Raw genomic sequence first — 16,948 nt, forward strand, 5'->3', positions numbered from 1 at the left:
ATGTCTGCCATATGGCCGAACCCAAACGCCCAGCATTCAGTTCCTGGCGGCTGGAGAAGTTGGATGCTGCCCTGGGGAGTCCTGGAAAACACGGATACAGCCATAGGCCATAGGCTTTATCTAGGTTTTCCTGGCAGCACCTGGGCAACATCCAACTTCTTCGGGAGTTGTATGCCATGTAAAGGAACGTCTCAGCACGTCCACCTAATGTGTCCGCTGTCGGTGGTCGCACATGCTCCTTGTACAGACCAGCCAATAGGAACAGGTGCAGTGAAGGTCACATGTTCTTAGCAGGACTGGACACTTTAAGGCGATGTTCACACGCCGTTATACTACAGTGCAGGGACAGGCCAGCATGTAGCATGTTCCTACAGCCGATACTGCAGTATTGGTCATAGGAACATGCTCTTTTTACTATTTGGATTGCGGGAACCTTTGGGTGTGTCCACTCTCCAAATAACCATTCACCACAGTGTAAAGTACGGCCGGTAGCCGCTCTTTACACTGTGTGCACGGATTATTTTCTGCAGCCGCTGTTCAATGAACTGCGGAGGTAGAAAATAGACCTGTCAATTATTTCCTGCGGCCACAGTGTACAACGTCCGTAGAGTATACACTGTGTATACACCTCGGCTGTTGTCCCATTGAAATCGGTGGAATTGTATAAATTTTATTAACAACGGTCGTTCTTTAAACATAGACGAATAGTTACTGGTGAATGTTTTATATTATTTTCTTTTTGTAAAAAAGTTAGAACCTCTCTATGAAATATATATAATAAAAATGATTGTTTTAATACTTTTATTTTAATATGAATTATTTTTATTTATTATTCTTATTTATTATTCTTACTATTCGTATTCTTCTTCTTATTATTATTGTTATTACTATTCGTATTATTATTATAAATATTATTATTCTTACTATTCGTATTATTTTTATTATTATTATTATAAATATTATTATTATTACTATTCTTATTATTATAAATATTATTATTATTATTACTATTCATATTATTTTTATTATTCTTATTATTATTATTATTATTACTATTATTATTATTATTATAAATATTATTATTATTATTACTATTCATATTATTATTATTATTATTATTATTATTATTATTATTATTATTATTATAATAAATATTATTATTACTATTCTTATTATTATTATTATAAATATTATTATTATTATTATTATTATTATTATCATAAGCCTGTTGTGCACCGTGTTCCATGATCTCTTATTTCCTCGCCCTCGTCCGGCTTTGTACACAACATTTAGGATCTATTTTAAGCTAAATGAAGAGGAGATAATCACATTCTGCTGAAGTCTCCATAGAGACAAATCACTTAATTCAGCAGATGACGCTTCGACAACAAGACGTCCCTATATGATGACTGCTCCCCGTGTGTATATAACAGAACATGAAGCTTCTCTGTGATCCGATCAAATATTTTAAAACAATTCTAGCAGTAAAATCAATCAACTTATTACCAGCCGGCACAGCGTCCCTTATACATACACGCAATCCTAGAAGTATGGCTGCTAGGCAGATTACTTCTACCCGTATTAAAGAAGAACTCTTTTTTCTCAACTGGTTTCAGAAAGTTATAGAGATTTGTAATTTACTTCTGTATAAAATTCTCCAGTGTTTCAGTACTTATCAGCTGCTGTATGTCCTGCAGGAAGTGGTGTATTTTCTCCAGCCTGACACAGTGCTCTCTGCTGCCACCTCTGTCCATGTCAGGAACTGTCCAGAGCACAAGAGGCTTTCTATGAGGATTTGCTGCTGCTCTGGACAGATAAGTACTGGAAGACTGGAAGGAATACACCACTTCCTGCAGGACATACAGCAGCTAATAAGTACTGGAAGACTTGAGGTTTTTAATAGAAGTATATTACAAATCTCTGGCACCAGTTGATTTGAAAGAATTTTGTTTTTAACAACCCCTTTAAGGGTGATTCCAGATACTCTCTAACTAGGCTATGTTCATACAGTGTAAAAGTACGGCCGTACGCATCATGTTCTTCTATGGGATCCTGGGCGGAACATATACACATAGTATACGCTCCGGCCGGGATCCCAAGTGGTGCCGCAAACAACTAACATGTCAGTATTCAGTGAATAGCGGCTATAGAAAACCATGTCAGTGCACACTATGGAGTGAGCAGCTCCGGCCGCAAGCTCCATAGTGTGCTATGGGGAGTTCTGATGTGGACGCGTGCTGATGCATGAGCTATACGGCCATAAAGATCATCCAGCCAGTATGATCTTTTCTGAGACCGGCCGTTCCGTGACCCAGCTGGGTCACAGAACGGCCGGTCTCTTACACCATGTGAACATAGCCTTAAGCTGAAAGCCATAAGTGGTCAGGGCCGCATTTGCCATGAGGCGAAGTGAAGACTTTACCTCAGGAGGCAGATGACACAGCCCTGAGGGGGGCGACACCAGCCTCCCCTGCACTGTGAGGAGCTAACCTGCTTACATCACACGGATGAACACACACTGTCCAGGGACTGGCTGTGCGGCTGACGGCCCGACCCCATTACAATAGCCAGGAGGAGGAGATCTGCAGCACAAGGCACAGTATACAGCGGGTTACTGGGCAGTCTCCGCCCCCTACAGGGGAAGCTCCGCCCACACACTGCCTGGCAACATACAGGAGAGAAGAGGAGGACTATGTAAGTGACTGTGTAGTATTGTGTATGTGTATATACAGTATGTGCCTGAGTGTGTGTGACTGTATGTGTATATATGTGCTTGAGTGTGTGTGTATGTTACTGTATGTGTGCCTGACTGTGTGGATATATATGTGACTGTATGTGTATATATATGTGCCTGACTCTGTGTGTGTATATGTGACTATGTTTATGTGACTGCATGTGCATATATGTGACTGTATGTATATATGTGTACCTGACTGTGTATGTGTCTGTGTATATATACTTGTATGTATCTTTCTATATGTATGTTCAAGTCCATATGTGTATATGTGACTGTATCTATGTGTGTGTGTGCGTGTGTGTCTCTGAGTATATATATATATATATCCATATAACCATATCCCCCATGTATGTGATTTTTGTTTGGTATGGTGGTATGACATCATTAGGCAGTGGCATGACATCATTAGGTGGTGGTATGACATCATTAAGCAGTGGCATGACATCATTAGGCGGTGGTATGACATCATTAGGCGGTGGTCATATGTGATCAGGATTTGGCAATCAGATTTGCCCCTTGTATAGCGTTGTTATTGGCCTTTATATACTGGGTTTTATGCTTTAACAATATGATGATTTCCAGCACAGTGTGGCGGTAATACAAGTTCATGGTGTGGTGGTATTATTTCTTCTGTATATCACAATCAGTATATAAATTTGGCCAGTAAGTATGGTGGCAATATGTATGGTCATATTTTTTGTACACTATATAGACCATACACTTTGCTGGTACCATTGTACATGCGGCAGATTTAAAATGCATTGGTTTTGGTGCAGAAATACCGTACTGTAGATCCACAGCAGGTCCGCAACGTCTGCAGAGGATCTGGTCCACTTACTTATCATCTTTAGTGTGGGAGGGGGGCGCCAGGTCAATTCTTGCCTCAGGCGGCAGAGAAGCTAGAATCGGCCCTGTACGTGGTAATAGTGCGTACTCACTCAGACAGCCTGGTGTTCAGCTCTCCGGCATCATTGACGTCGAACCAGCTGATCTCCTGCCGCAGCACCGCATGGAAGAAATTTGTCCTTATTTTCTTGATCTGTCGGGCAGCCGCCAGTGTCCAGAATGAGATCTGGATATATCCAGCAAGAAGCACAGCGAATCCGATCCCAGTGTAATAATAGGCGTACCTGCAAGAGGAGAATAGCGTGATAGAACGGACACGTACTAAACCTACTATACACAATCACGTCCAAGAGGAAATCGTAAGGAGGATTCTACTTTGGGGGTAAGAACTGCAGAAGGTCCGTTGTATAGTGACCCTCTTAGGGCATATTATGGATCCCCCTTAAAGTATCACCATATCAGTGACTGATATACAGGGGATTATACTGTATATTAAGCAGCGACCTTTACCCTTTATGATCATATAACATAGTGAGTTCTCTATATGTGTATCTATAGTCACAGCAGCAAATGGTATCGAAGGATTGTGGAAATATCTTATTGTTACTAAATAACCGGGGGGCTACAATACAAGATAACCGGGGGGCTACAATACAAGATAACCGGGGGGCTACAATACTAGATAACCGGGGGGCTACAATACAAGATAATCGGGGGGCTTCAATACCAGATAACTGGGGGGCTGTAATACTAGATAACCGGGAGCTATAATACCAGATAACCGGGGGGCTATAATACTAGATAACTGGGAAGCTATAATACCAGATAACCGGGGGGCTACAATACCAGATAACCGGGGAGCTATAATACCAGATAACCGGGGGGCTACAATACCAGATAACCGGGGAGCTACAATACCAGATAACCGGGGGGCTGTAATACTAGATAACCGGGAGCTATAATACCAGATAACCGGGGAGCTACAATACCAGATAACCGGGGGGCTATAATACCAGATAACCGGGGGGCTGTAATACTAGATAACCGGGGGGCTACAATACCAGATAACCGGGGGGCTATAATACTAGATAACCGGGGGGCTACAATACTAGATAACGGGGGGCTGTAATACTAGATAACCGGGAGCTATAATACCAGATAACCGGGGGGGGGGGGGGGTATAATACCAGATAACCGGGGAGCTACAATACCAGATAACCGGGGGGCTATAATACCAGATAACCGGGGGGCTATAATACCAGATAACCGGGGAGCTATAATACCAGATAACCGGGGGGCTATAATACCAGATAACCGGGGGGCTGTAATACCAGATAACCGGGGGGCTATAATACCAGATAACCGGGGAGCTATAATACCAGATAACCGGGGGGCTATAATACCAGATAACCGGGGGGCTACAATACTAGATAACCGAGGGGCTATAATACCAGATAACCGGGGGGCTATAATACCAGATAACCGGGGGGCTACAATACTAGATAACCGAGGGGCTATAATACTAGATAACCGGGGGGCTACAATACTAGATAACCAGGGGGGGGGGGCAAATAAGCATGTCTCCCCCCAAGCTGAGTGCACCCCCCTTGGAGGAAATTGTCACCATCCAACAACATTTAATTCATTTTTTTTTAATCTTAATAGACTGAGAATTGTGTGCGGGATGATTCTATATTGTGTCTTTCTGGATTTCAGTCTGATCTGATGTATAATAATAATAACAACGTGTGCTGGTTGTAGTGGGACGTTTCCTTACGTTGTCATCTGTTCCTGGAGCTGGATGGAGGCGTTTATAAATCCCTCAACTAGAAGGAAAAAAATATTGTAAGAAGAAAGAAAAACAAGCGTCCTGTCCATGTCGCTCAATGACCATCCATGTGAGGAGACCTACCTGCTGACTGTTTCCTGGTATATATACTCGGTATATATACTCACTGGTCATATAAGAAGACCTACCTGCTTACTGTTTCCTGGTATATATACTCACTGGTCATATAAGAAGACCTGCCTGCTGACTGTTTCCTGATATATATACTCACTGGTCATATAAGGAGACCTACCTGCTGACTGTTTCCTGGTATATATACTCACTGGTCATATAAGGAGACCTGCCTGCTGACTGTTTCCTGGTATATATACTCGGTATATATACTCACTGGTCATATAGGAAGACCTGCCTGCTGACTGTTTCCTGATATATATAATCACTGGTCATATAAGGAGACCTGCCTGCTGTTTTCTGGTATATATATAATCACTGGTCATATAAGGAGACCTGCCTGCTGACTGTTTTCTGGTATATATATACTCACTGTCATATAAGGAGACCTGCCTGCTGACTGTTTGTTGGTAAATATATACTCACTGGTCATATAAGGGGCCTGCCTGCTGACTGTTTCCTGGTGTATATATACTCACTGGTCATATAAGGGGCCTGCCTGCTGACTGTTTCCTGATATATATATATACTCACTGGTCATATAAGGGGCCTGCCTGCTGACTGTTTCCTGATATATATATACTCACTGGTCATATAAGGAGACCTGCCTGCTGACTGTTTCCTGGTATATATACTCACTGGTGATATAAGGAGACCTGCCTGCTGACTGTTTCCTGGTATATATACTCACTGGTCATATAAAGGGTCTGCCTGCTGACTGTTTCCTGATATATATATACTCACTGGTCATATAAGGAGACCTGCCTGCTGACTGTTTCCTGGTATATATACTCACTGGTCATATAAGGAGACCTGCCTGCTGACTGTTTCCTGATATATATATAATCACTGGTCATATAAGGAGACCTGCCTGCTGACTGTTTCCTGGTATATATACTCACTGGTCATATAAAGGGCCTGCCTGCTGACTGTTTTCTGGTATAAATACTCACTGGTCATATTTTTCCCAGCATCTACAAAGGTGTTTGTCATGTCCCCAAAGACGATCATCATGAGCGGCAGGCCGGCACCATGGGCCACCGCGGCTATTGTTCCAACCAACATTAGAAGTTTGTCTACTGCTCCGGAATATCGGAACTGAAAAGAAATAATATAACTATTAGTGAGAACATTGGACAGTCCAGTATGAACTGGGCGTCTGTATTTATCTATCATAGCGGCAATTCACGCTCCAAGCTGCTGACGCCATCAGGTAGTTGTTAGGTGACGGAGACACATGGTACCGGTTATATATCTGTCTGGCCTTCTGGAATGTAGAAAAAGGCTTTTATTCTAGTACCAAGTGTCAAAGGGGTGTTCCCAAACTCCTGCCACACCTCCTCGCTCCCCCTCCCATTTCTTTCCCTGCTAAATTCACAATCAGGTTTTGGCTTCTAAATGTGGAAACAGGGCTCGTATAAGTCTATGTATATATGTATATCTATGTAGTTATAAAAGTGTGAATATATAAGTATAGGTATATAGCTGTATAGGTGTAAGTATATATGTACAGTATATGTTAATATGTGTGAGTATATAAGTATATGTGTGTGTAGATATGTATATAGTTGTATAAGTGTGAGTATATATGTATGTCGTTCTATAAGTATATAAGTGTCTATATATTGTTATATAGGTGTGTATATATGTATATTGTTAAAGGGAATCTGTCAGCTCTCGGGCCCTAAGGTGCTTACAGTGTGCTGTAGTTGGCAGTCCCCTAGAGAGAATGCTGCCTTTTGGTCAAAGAGGAGTTGTGGCTCAGCGTTCGTGCCGCCTCATCACTGCTTCCTTACCCCTCTTCTTCATGAATAATCAATGCTGCCCGGCCTCCTGCTCACTCACACTGTCAGTCACTATCCGCCAACAGAGGACTGATCTGCAGCCAGATATAGTCAAATCTCCTAGTTTGTGTAGGAGCAGTGGTCTAGGGGTAACTCACCTGTCTAGAGACCGCCAGCAAGTCTTTCTTTGGTTCAATTCCCCTGATGGAAATAAAATATAGGTCTTTCTTTTTTTTTAACAGTGCAAAGAATTTCAAGTCAGGTTCAAATAAGTTTAGTTTTTTTTATTACAATGATGAGTAAAATAAATGAGTAAAACTTTTTTTTTCTCATCATTTTATTAAAAAAAAATTTTTAACGAATTTGATTGGGAATTTTTTGCACTTTTAAAATTATAAAATAATGAGAAAATAAGAAGGAATATATAACTTTATTTAATTTCCATTCATAGAATAAAACCAAAGAAAGACCTGCTGTTTGTCTTTAGACGGGTAAGTTACCCCTAGACCACAGCTCTTACACATTTGGGTTCAGAGATTCAACTATATCTTAGTGTTTCTCTCCTACATAACCTGCCTACAGAGGACTGAACTGCAATCAGAGACACTGGCTGACAGCTGAGTGAGCAGGAGGCCGGGCAGCAGAGACACTGGCTTACAGCTGAGCGAGCAGGATGCCGGGCAGCATTGATTATTCATGAAGAGAAGGCAGTAGGAAGCAGTAGAGTACTAGAATGCAGTACAAACACTGAGCCACAACTCCTCTCTGACTCTTCATTACAGTAGAAGACCAGAGATTGTGCATAATCCACTGCACGGACACATTAACAAAAGGCACCATGCTCACTAGGGGACTGCCAGCTACAGCACACTGCCAGATCCAGCTAGGCACACTGCCGGCACCTCAGGTAGGGGGCACACTGCCGGCACCTCAGGTAGGGGGCACACTGTCGGCACCTCAGGTAGGGCGCACACTGTCGGCACCTCAGGTAGGGAGCACACTGTCACATCTCAGGTAGGGGGCACACTGTCACATCTCAGGTAGGGGGCACACTGTCGGCACCTCAGGTAGGGGGCACACTGTCGGCACCTCAGGTAGGGAGCACTCTGTCACATCTCAGGTAGGGGGCACACTGTCACATCTCAGGTAGGGGGCACACTGTCGGCACCTCAGGTAGGGGGCACACTGTCGACACCTCAGGTAGGGGGCACACTGTCGGCACCTCAGGTAGGGCGCACACTGTCAGCACCTCAGGTAGGGAGCACACTGTCGGCACCTCAGGTAGGGAGCACACTGTCAGGTAGGGCGCACACTGTCACATCTCAGGTAGGGGGCACACTGTCGGCACCCCAGGTAGGGAGCACACTGTCAGGTAGGGCGCACACTGTCACATCTCAGGTAGGGGGCACACTGCCGGCACCTCAGGTAGGGAGCACACTGTCGGCACCCCAGGTAGGGAGCACACTGTCAGGTAGGGCGCACACTGTCGGCACCCCAGGTAGGGAGCACACTGTCAGGTAGGGCGCACACTGTCACATCTCAGGTAGGGGGCACACTGTCGGCACCTCAGGTAGGGGGCACACTGTCGGCACCTCAGGTAGGGCCCGGGAGCTGACAGATCCCCTTTAAACAAGTTTTAGATAGAGCCACAACTTTTTCTGATGTATAAGCGAGCCGCGCTCTCCTCCCCCGCCAGGATATGGACGGAGCCGCCCTGCAGCCTCCATTATAGAGCATATACCATTATATATATATATAATTACCGTGGTGAAGGCGCCGACCATCTGTTAGCATATACCATTATATATATATATAATATACAGTGATAGTTATCATGGTGAAGGCGCCGACCATCTGTTAGCATATACCATTATATATATATATAATATACAGTGATAGTTATCATGGTGAAGGCGCCGACCATCTGTTAGCATATACCATTATATATATATATAATATACAGTGATAGTTACCATGGTGAAGGCGCCGACCATCTGTTAGCATATACCATTATATATATATAATATACAGTGATAGTTACCATGGTGAAGGCGCCGACCATCTGTTAGCATATACCATTATATATATATAATATACAGTGATAGTTACCATGGTGAAGGCGCCGACCATCTGTTAGCATATACCATTATATATATATAATATACAGTGATAGTTACCATGGTGAAGGCGCCGACCATCTGTTAGCATATACCATTATATATATATAATATACAGTGATAGTTACCATGGTGAAGGCGCCGACCATCTTTGGTTTTTCTACTTTTTCCTTTTCTTTTGACCTTGTAAAAAATCCTTTCTTCTTGCTGGAAGATAAAATGACATAATGTGGTCAGATGGCAGCGGCGGGTACTGTCCGGGGTAATGGCGGCATATGGGGGGACACTGGGAGTCCTCATTGTGGGGTATAAGGAGAGAGCTGTGGGGCCCGCACATTATTGGAGGGTCTCTCGTCTCTCCTGTCGCCTTATACTAAATAATTACATTTGCTGTGATGTAACAATTCTTAGAACTTTGTATTGGGACGTTCCTCTGTTATTCCTCCTGGAAATGCATAAATATATTGACAACTGGGTGTTACCATCTCCCCTGTCAACAGGGTGTGCCCCTGCACTGTACCCTCTCAATGTATTAGACTGTAGATGGAGACTTTATGGACAATGGAAATGTTATTACTAGAGATGAGAGAACCTGGAGCGGCTGGAGTCGATCCGAACCCGATCATTCGGCATGTGATTTGGTGGCTGCTGACCTTGGATAAAGCCCTAAGGCTATGTGGGAATCATGGATATAGTCATTGGCTGTATCCATGTTTTCCAGACAACCTTAGAGCTTTATCCACGTTCAGCAGCCCCCGCTAATCACATGCCGAACGTTCGGGTTCGGATCGACCCGAACCCGGTTCGCTCATCTCTAGTTAATACCCATCTGGCAGAGCATTTCCAGGTGGAATAGAAGAGGAACTGAACAATATATAAGAGAAAATGCTCCGGATTTACTAAAATAGAGAGGAGTGGTGGCCGGCCCTTTATACATGATAGCTGCATGTTCACACAATGCAAATCAAATGCAGTTCAGAATCTGCACCAGGTGCAGAAAATTTATCCCAGATAGAGGGTTAGAGTTAAAGGGGCACTCTGGCGAAAATATTCTTCTTTCAAATCAACTGGTGTCAGAAAATTATATAGATTTGCACATTACTTCTATATAAAAATCTCCAGTCTTCCAGTACTTATTAGCTGCTGTATGTCCTGTGGGAAGTGGTGTATTCCCTCCAGTCTGACACAGTGCTCTCTGCTGCCACCTCTGTCCATGTCAGGAACTGTCCAGAGCAGGAGAGGTTTTCTATGGGGATTTGCTGCTGCTCTGGACAGTTCCTGAAATGGACAGAGGTGGCAGCAGAGAGCACAGTGTCAGACTGGAAAGAGTACACCACTTCATGCAGGACATACAGCAGCTGATAAGTACTGGAAGATTTGAATTTTTTTTTTTATTGAAGTAAATTACAAATCTAAATAACTTAATGACACCAGTCGATTTGAGAGAGAGATTTTTGTGTAGTACTTTAGATCTCCTGTGGTGGCGCTGCAGGGGATTCGAGCATTTATTTACTAGCTGATTGACAGGACACTCTTTTTTTTTTCTTCCTGCAACCTTAACCAGAGAACAAAGAGTATAAGAAAAACCTCCAGGGCTTATGAGACGTCACAGATATTTCCCAGTGTGTCTAGTAGTGTGGACAGCGCGGTTTGTATATAGAGACTGCCAGTAATGTGGTATATACTGTACACAGCACATTCCATCACGGGAGGGAGATCAGGACGGACGCTATTTAAGGAAATGTTTGGACGTTTGTTTATCCAGCACGGCTGATAAGATTCAGGTTACTGTCCCGGAAAAACACTAATCCTTACAGATCCATAACACACAGTGTATATATATATATATATATATATATATATATATTATGACATGTATGTGTGAGACAGCTCATGTAAACAATTCCCTGGTCGGCTGTATCTGCAACATTGTAGCTTCTATGTAATGCCATAATTACAAAGAAGCTACAATGTTGCAGATACAGCCTGCCAGGGACTGGTTTACATCAACTGTCTTAGAATGGAGGGGGGGGGGAGAGACAGAGAGAAAATATCACACACAGATTTTTACGTCTTCAGCAAAAAGCAGCAGCTGAGAACTGGGGGAAGGAGACTGAATGGATAATAGCAAGTGTGGATGGAATTATTAGTCTTACCATGGGCAGCAACATATGAAAGGTTATGTTTGAGCAGAGTACCCCTTTAATGTCCCAGAAACTAATGTGTGATCTTAGTGACAGTCGGACCCCCCGCCATTCAGGATAAAGGTTTTATTCCTGATAAAATCCACATCTGTGAGCGGCGACAGAGAAGAATGACAATGGCTTCCAGCAAGTAATTCTCCCTCCTCCCCGGTACCTGGATAGAAGCCACTAAGGAGAAAGATGGGATTTCCCTTTAATAACACGGAAAGAAGATTCCTTTATAGATGAGGAACGTGGAATGTGTCTATAACAAAGGGGAGAGGTGCGTTCTGTCCGGGGGCAACGCTGTCACCCTGGACGACAATATCATGTACATCACAAACATGGAGCTCTAGTATCAATTCTATAAAGGGCTACGTCATCAATATTATTATTATTATTATTATTATACTTATTATTATCATTGTTAGCACTATTATCAGTATGATTATTATTATTATTACTACTATTATTATTATTGTTATTATTGTTAGCACTATTCTCAGTATGATTATTATTATTATTACTATTATTATTATCCATATACACTATAGACTTTAATTGGCTGAACCCGCTTGTCACGTTGGATTTGGCCGTCAAGGGTGTATGGGGCCATCTAGTACAACCACCGAGAGATGTCAGGCAGTCGACCCCTTTGTTCAGTCAGAGAGAAGCGCTGCCACTGTGGCTTACCCCTCCTCATAGAGAACACAGGAACGTTCAGTCGTGTATGGGACGATCAACGGCCAGCAGGCAAGCAACATAAATGGCGGCCGGAGGGTTGTTCAGCTTTCAGTAATTGGAGCCTTTATACTTATCTAAAAAATACCCAATATCTAATATCTTATATGAACACAGATACAAGGCCCTGAAGTTACCGGCCCTGAGGCTGCACTACTGAGTCTGATGATAGCACTGTCTCATTATATTGTCACTGGGACGTTGTATGGATGAGAATGCCCAGATATACAGATTATATTAGTATTATTCTATATGATGTATCTGTCAGTAGTGCAGCCTCAGCCACAAGACATAGGGGGAGATTTATCAGACATGGTGTAAAGTGAGACTGGCTCAGTCACCCCCGGCACCATCAGATTCCACCTTTCATTCCTCACAGACTCTTTAGAAAATGAAAGGAGGAATCTGATTGGTTGCCGGGGGCGACTGAGCCAGTCTCACTGTACACCATGTTTGATAAGTCTCCCCCATAGTGTAACGTAAAGCTTCCATGTTTGTTTTCTTCTTGTAGGAGCAATGCAGGAACTTTACTTTATAGTGACGGCCTCTCCTGCCCAGTTACACGTGTCGCTTCTATAAGAGTAGACAGCAGGTAAGTACGTCACCCATATGGCAATGTAAGCGCAGGTAAGTACGTCACCCATATGGCAATGTAAGCGCAGGTAAGTACTTCACCCATATGGCAATGTAAGCGCAGATCCTCCACAGATCCGGCCTATGTGCAGTGTCTGATAAAGCTTCATCGCTGTGGAAATGAGAAGCTCTAAAACATCCTAATCTCCATTCTGTCCCAGTGCTTTCTCATTTACAAGATATCGGTTTGCTGTCAGTGAATGAGAACACCTTTACCAAGGCAATGATGTGCTAGCCTGAGGAATGGATACAAAGGTAGGCAATGCTCTGTGAGCTCTACAGCCTGTAGTGATACATGGTACATAACTAGTCCTGCTCTCAGCTGATAAGTGATATAATGGGTGGGGTATATAATTATATAATGGGTCGGGTATATAATGGGCGGGGAATATAAGATATAATTGGCGGGGTATATAATGGGTGGGGTATATAATTATATAATGGGTGGGGTATATAATGGGTGGGGAATATAAGATATAATGGGCGGGGTATATAATGATATAATGGGTGGGGTATATAATTATATAATGGACGGGGTATATAATTATACAATGGGTGGGGTATATAATGGGCGGGGAATATAATGAGTGGGGTATATAATAATATAATGAGTGGGGTATATAGTGATATAATGGGTGAAGTATATAATAATATAATGGGTGGGGTATATAATAATATAATGGGTGGGGTATATAATAATATAATGGGTCGGGTATATAATACAGATAATGTAATTTTATAGCAGAAAAGTAAACATCATAAACAACACTAAACGCTGTTTACTCTGCTGTAATAAATGATCATGTGATGTCATAAATTCCCTGACCGCGGCCGGTAACACAGATAACAAAAAAAAAAAGGAAGGAAAGAACGCCTCGAAGGAAAGAACGCCTCGAAGGATCTGCCATCATGATTATGTGACCAATAACATGGAAGCCGGAATATAGAGGCCTAACTGGGATAACAGCGAGGATTCTGGGAGGTAGTAACAGCCTTAGAGGAGGCCGAGGCTTCATTCAGGGCAGAAATAGCAAGGCTGTCACTCTGAGATGTCACCGGCCTTACAGGGAGGCTGAGATCAGACTGAGGCTATGACCCACCAATCAGTCCTCACAGATATACCCCTGTATACAGATATAGACCCCATATACACATATATACCCCATATACACAGATATACCCCTGTATACAGATATAGACCCCATATACACATATATACCCCATATACACAGATATACCCCTGTATACAGATATAGACCCCATATACACATATATACCCCACATACACAGATATACCCCTGTATACAGATATAGACCCCATATACACATATACAGATATACCCCCATATACAGATATACCCCCATATACAGATATACCCCATATACAGATATACCCCTGTATACAGATATAGACCCCATATACACATATACCTCATATACAGATATACCTCATATACAGATATACCCCCATATACAGATATACCCCCATATTCTGATATACCCCATATACACAGATATACCCCTGTATACAGATATACCCCCATATACAGATATACCTCCATATACAGATATACCTCATATACAGATATACCCCCATATACTGATATACCCCCATATACTGATATACCCCCATATACACAGATATACCCCCATATACACAGATATACCCCTGTATACAGATATTCCCCCATATACAGATATACCTCCATATACAGATATACCCCCTATACAGATATACCTCCATATACAGATATACCCCCATATACACAGATATACCTCCATATACAGATATACCCCCATATACACAGATATACCCCCATATACACAGATATACCTCCATATACAGATATACCCCCATATACACAGATATACCTCCATATACAGATATACCCCCATATACACAGATATACCTCCATATACAGATATACCCCCATATACACAGATACACACTACCGTTCAAAAGTCTGCGGTCACCCAAACAATTTAGTGTTTTCCATGAAAAGTCACACTTATTCACCACCGTACGTAGTGAAATGAATAGAAAATAGAGACAAGACATTGAGAAGGTTAGAAATACTGATTTGGATGTGAAATAACATTGTTCTTCCATCACACTTTGCTTCCGTCCCAGAATCCTCCTTGTGCACCAATTCCAGCATTGCACACCTTTGGCATTCTAGCTATTAATCTGTTGGGGTAAGCTGGAGAAATTGCCCCCCACGCTTCTAGAAGCAGCTCCCACAAGTTGGATTGGTTGGATGGGCACTTCTGGCGTACCATACGGTCCAGCTGCTCCCACACTGGGGTGGTGATCTGGTGACTGCGCTGGCCACTCCATTACCTATGATAGAATACCAGCTGCTGCTTCTGCTGGAAATAGTTCTTGCACAATTTGGAGGTGTTTAGGGTCATTGTCCTGTTGTAGGATGAAATTGGCTCCAACCAAGCGCTGCCCACTGGGTATGGCATGGCGGTGCAGAGTGATCGCCTTCCTTATTCACAATCCCTTTTACCCTGTACAAATCTCCCACCTTACCAGCACCAACCCCAGACCATCACATGACCTCCACCATGTATAACAGATGGCGTCAGGCATTCTTCCAGCATCTTTTCATTTCTTCTGCGTCTCACAAACCTTCTTCTTTGTCATCCAAACACCTCAAACTTGGATTCATCCATCGTCCACAACACTTTTTTCCAGTCTTCCTCTGTCCAATCTCTGTGTTCTTTTGCCCATCTTAATCTTTTTCTTTTATTGGCCAGTCTCAGATATGGCTTTTTCTTTGCCACTCTGCCCTGAAGCCCAAAATCCGGCAGCCGCCTCTTCCCTGTAGATGGTGACGCTGGTGTTTTGCGGGTACTGTGTAATGAAGATGCCAGTTGGGGACCTGTGAGGCGTCTGTTTCTCAAACTAGAGACTCTAATGTGCTTATCTTCTTGCTTAGTTGTGCAACGCGGCCTCCCACTTCTTTTTCTACTCTGGTTAGAGCCTGTTTGTGCTGTCCTCTGAAGGGAGTAGTACACACCGTTGTAGGAAATCTTCAATTTCTTAGCAATTTCTGGCATGGAATAGCCTTCATTTCTAAGAACAAGAATAGACTGTCGAGTTTCAGATGAAAGTTCTCTTTTTCTGGCCATTTTGAGCGATTAATTGACCCCACAAATGTGATGCTCCAGAAACACAATCTGCTCAAAGGAAGGTCAGTTTTGTAGCTTCTGTAACGAGCTAGGCTGTGTTCAGATGTGTGAACATGATTGCACAAGGGTTTTCTAATCATCAATTAGCCTTCTGAGCCAATGAGCAAACACATTGTACCATTAGAACACTGGAGTGATCGTTGCTGGAAATGGGCCTCTATACACCTATGTAGATATTGCACCAAACACCAGACATTTGCAGCTAGAATAGTCAGTTACCACATTAGCAATGTATAGAGGGGATTTGTTTAAAGTTAGAACTAGTTTAAAGTTATCTTCATTGAAAAGTACAGTGCTTTTCCTTCAAATATAAGGACATTTCAATGTGACCCCAAACTTTTGAACGGTAGTGTACCTCCATATACAGACATACCCCCAGCCACCAATCCCCTCCCCCAATGAATATACTATGCTATATACTCCTAGTGCAGCACCTGAGGGGGATATATGAATCTGAATATAACAACATAGAAACATAGAATATTCTAGGCAGAAAAACACCACCTGGCCCATCTAGTCGCCCTATTAGCTTCGGCTAAAAAGCTGCATCAGGAAGGAACAATGCAGGTGGCCATGTTTGTCAGGTTCATTCCATTAACATATACTTAAAGATTTGACTGTAAAATAGGTTTGCATAAAAAAAATAAAAAAATAAATATATATATACACACACACAGTCACAGTATATAGGAGCAGCCACTTCCTGAGGAAAGCGTCAGATATAGTCACAGAGATGGGACAGGATGTGG

The 16,948-nt window shown here is 42.7% G+C and overlaps 1 protein-coding gene across 3 annotated transcripts in view; it reads right to left on the reverse strand.

The window, feature by feature from the left end:
* LOC138784045 (ATP-dependent translocase ABCB1-like) overlaps positions 1-16,948 on the reverse strand; it is a 40,932-nt gene that overhangs the window by 20,572 nt on the left and 3,412 nt on the right. Inside the window, exons 3-6 of one of the 3 annotated variants that reach the window (XM_069959490.1) lie at positions 9,573-9,651; positions 6,497-6,641; positions 5,361-5,409; positions 3,676-3,867 (exon numbers count right to left, since the gene is read on the reverse strand). In XM_069959490.1, coding sequence (XP_069815591.1) covers positions 3,676-3,867; positions 5,361-5,409; positions 6,497-6,641; positions 9,573-9,651 — 465 coding nt within the window. Of the gene's footprint in view, positions 1-3,675; positions 3,868-5,360; positions 5,410-6,496; positions 6,642-9,160; positions 9,179-9,300; positions 9,319-9,572; positions 9,652-16,948 lie in introns of those variants that run through there. The other 2 variants (XM_069959491.1, XM_069959492.1) reach the window with 2 other exon arrangements.

This window comes from Dendropsophus ebraccatus, chromosome 2 (assembly GCF_027789765.1).
Source record: "Dendropsophus ebraccatus isolate aDenEbr1 chromosome 2, aDenEbr1.pat, whole genome shotgun sequence".
Lineage (NCBI taxonomy): Eukaryota > Metazoa > Chordata > Amphibia > Anura > Hylidae > Dendropsophus > Dendropsophus ebraccatus.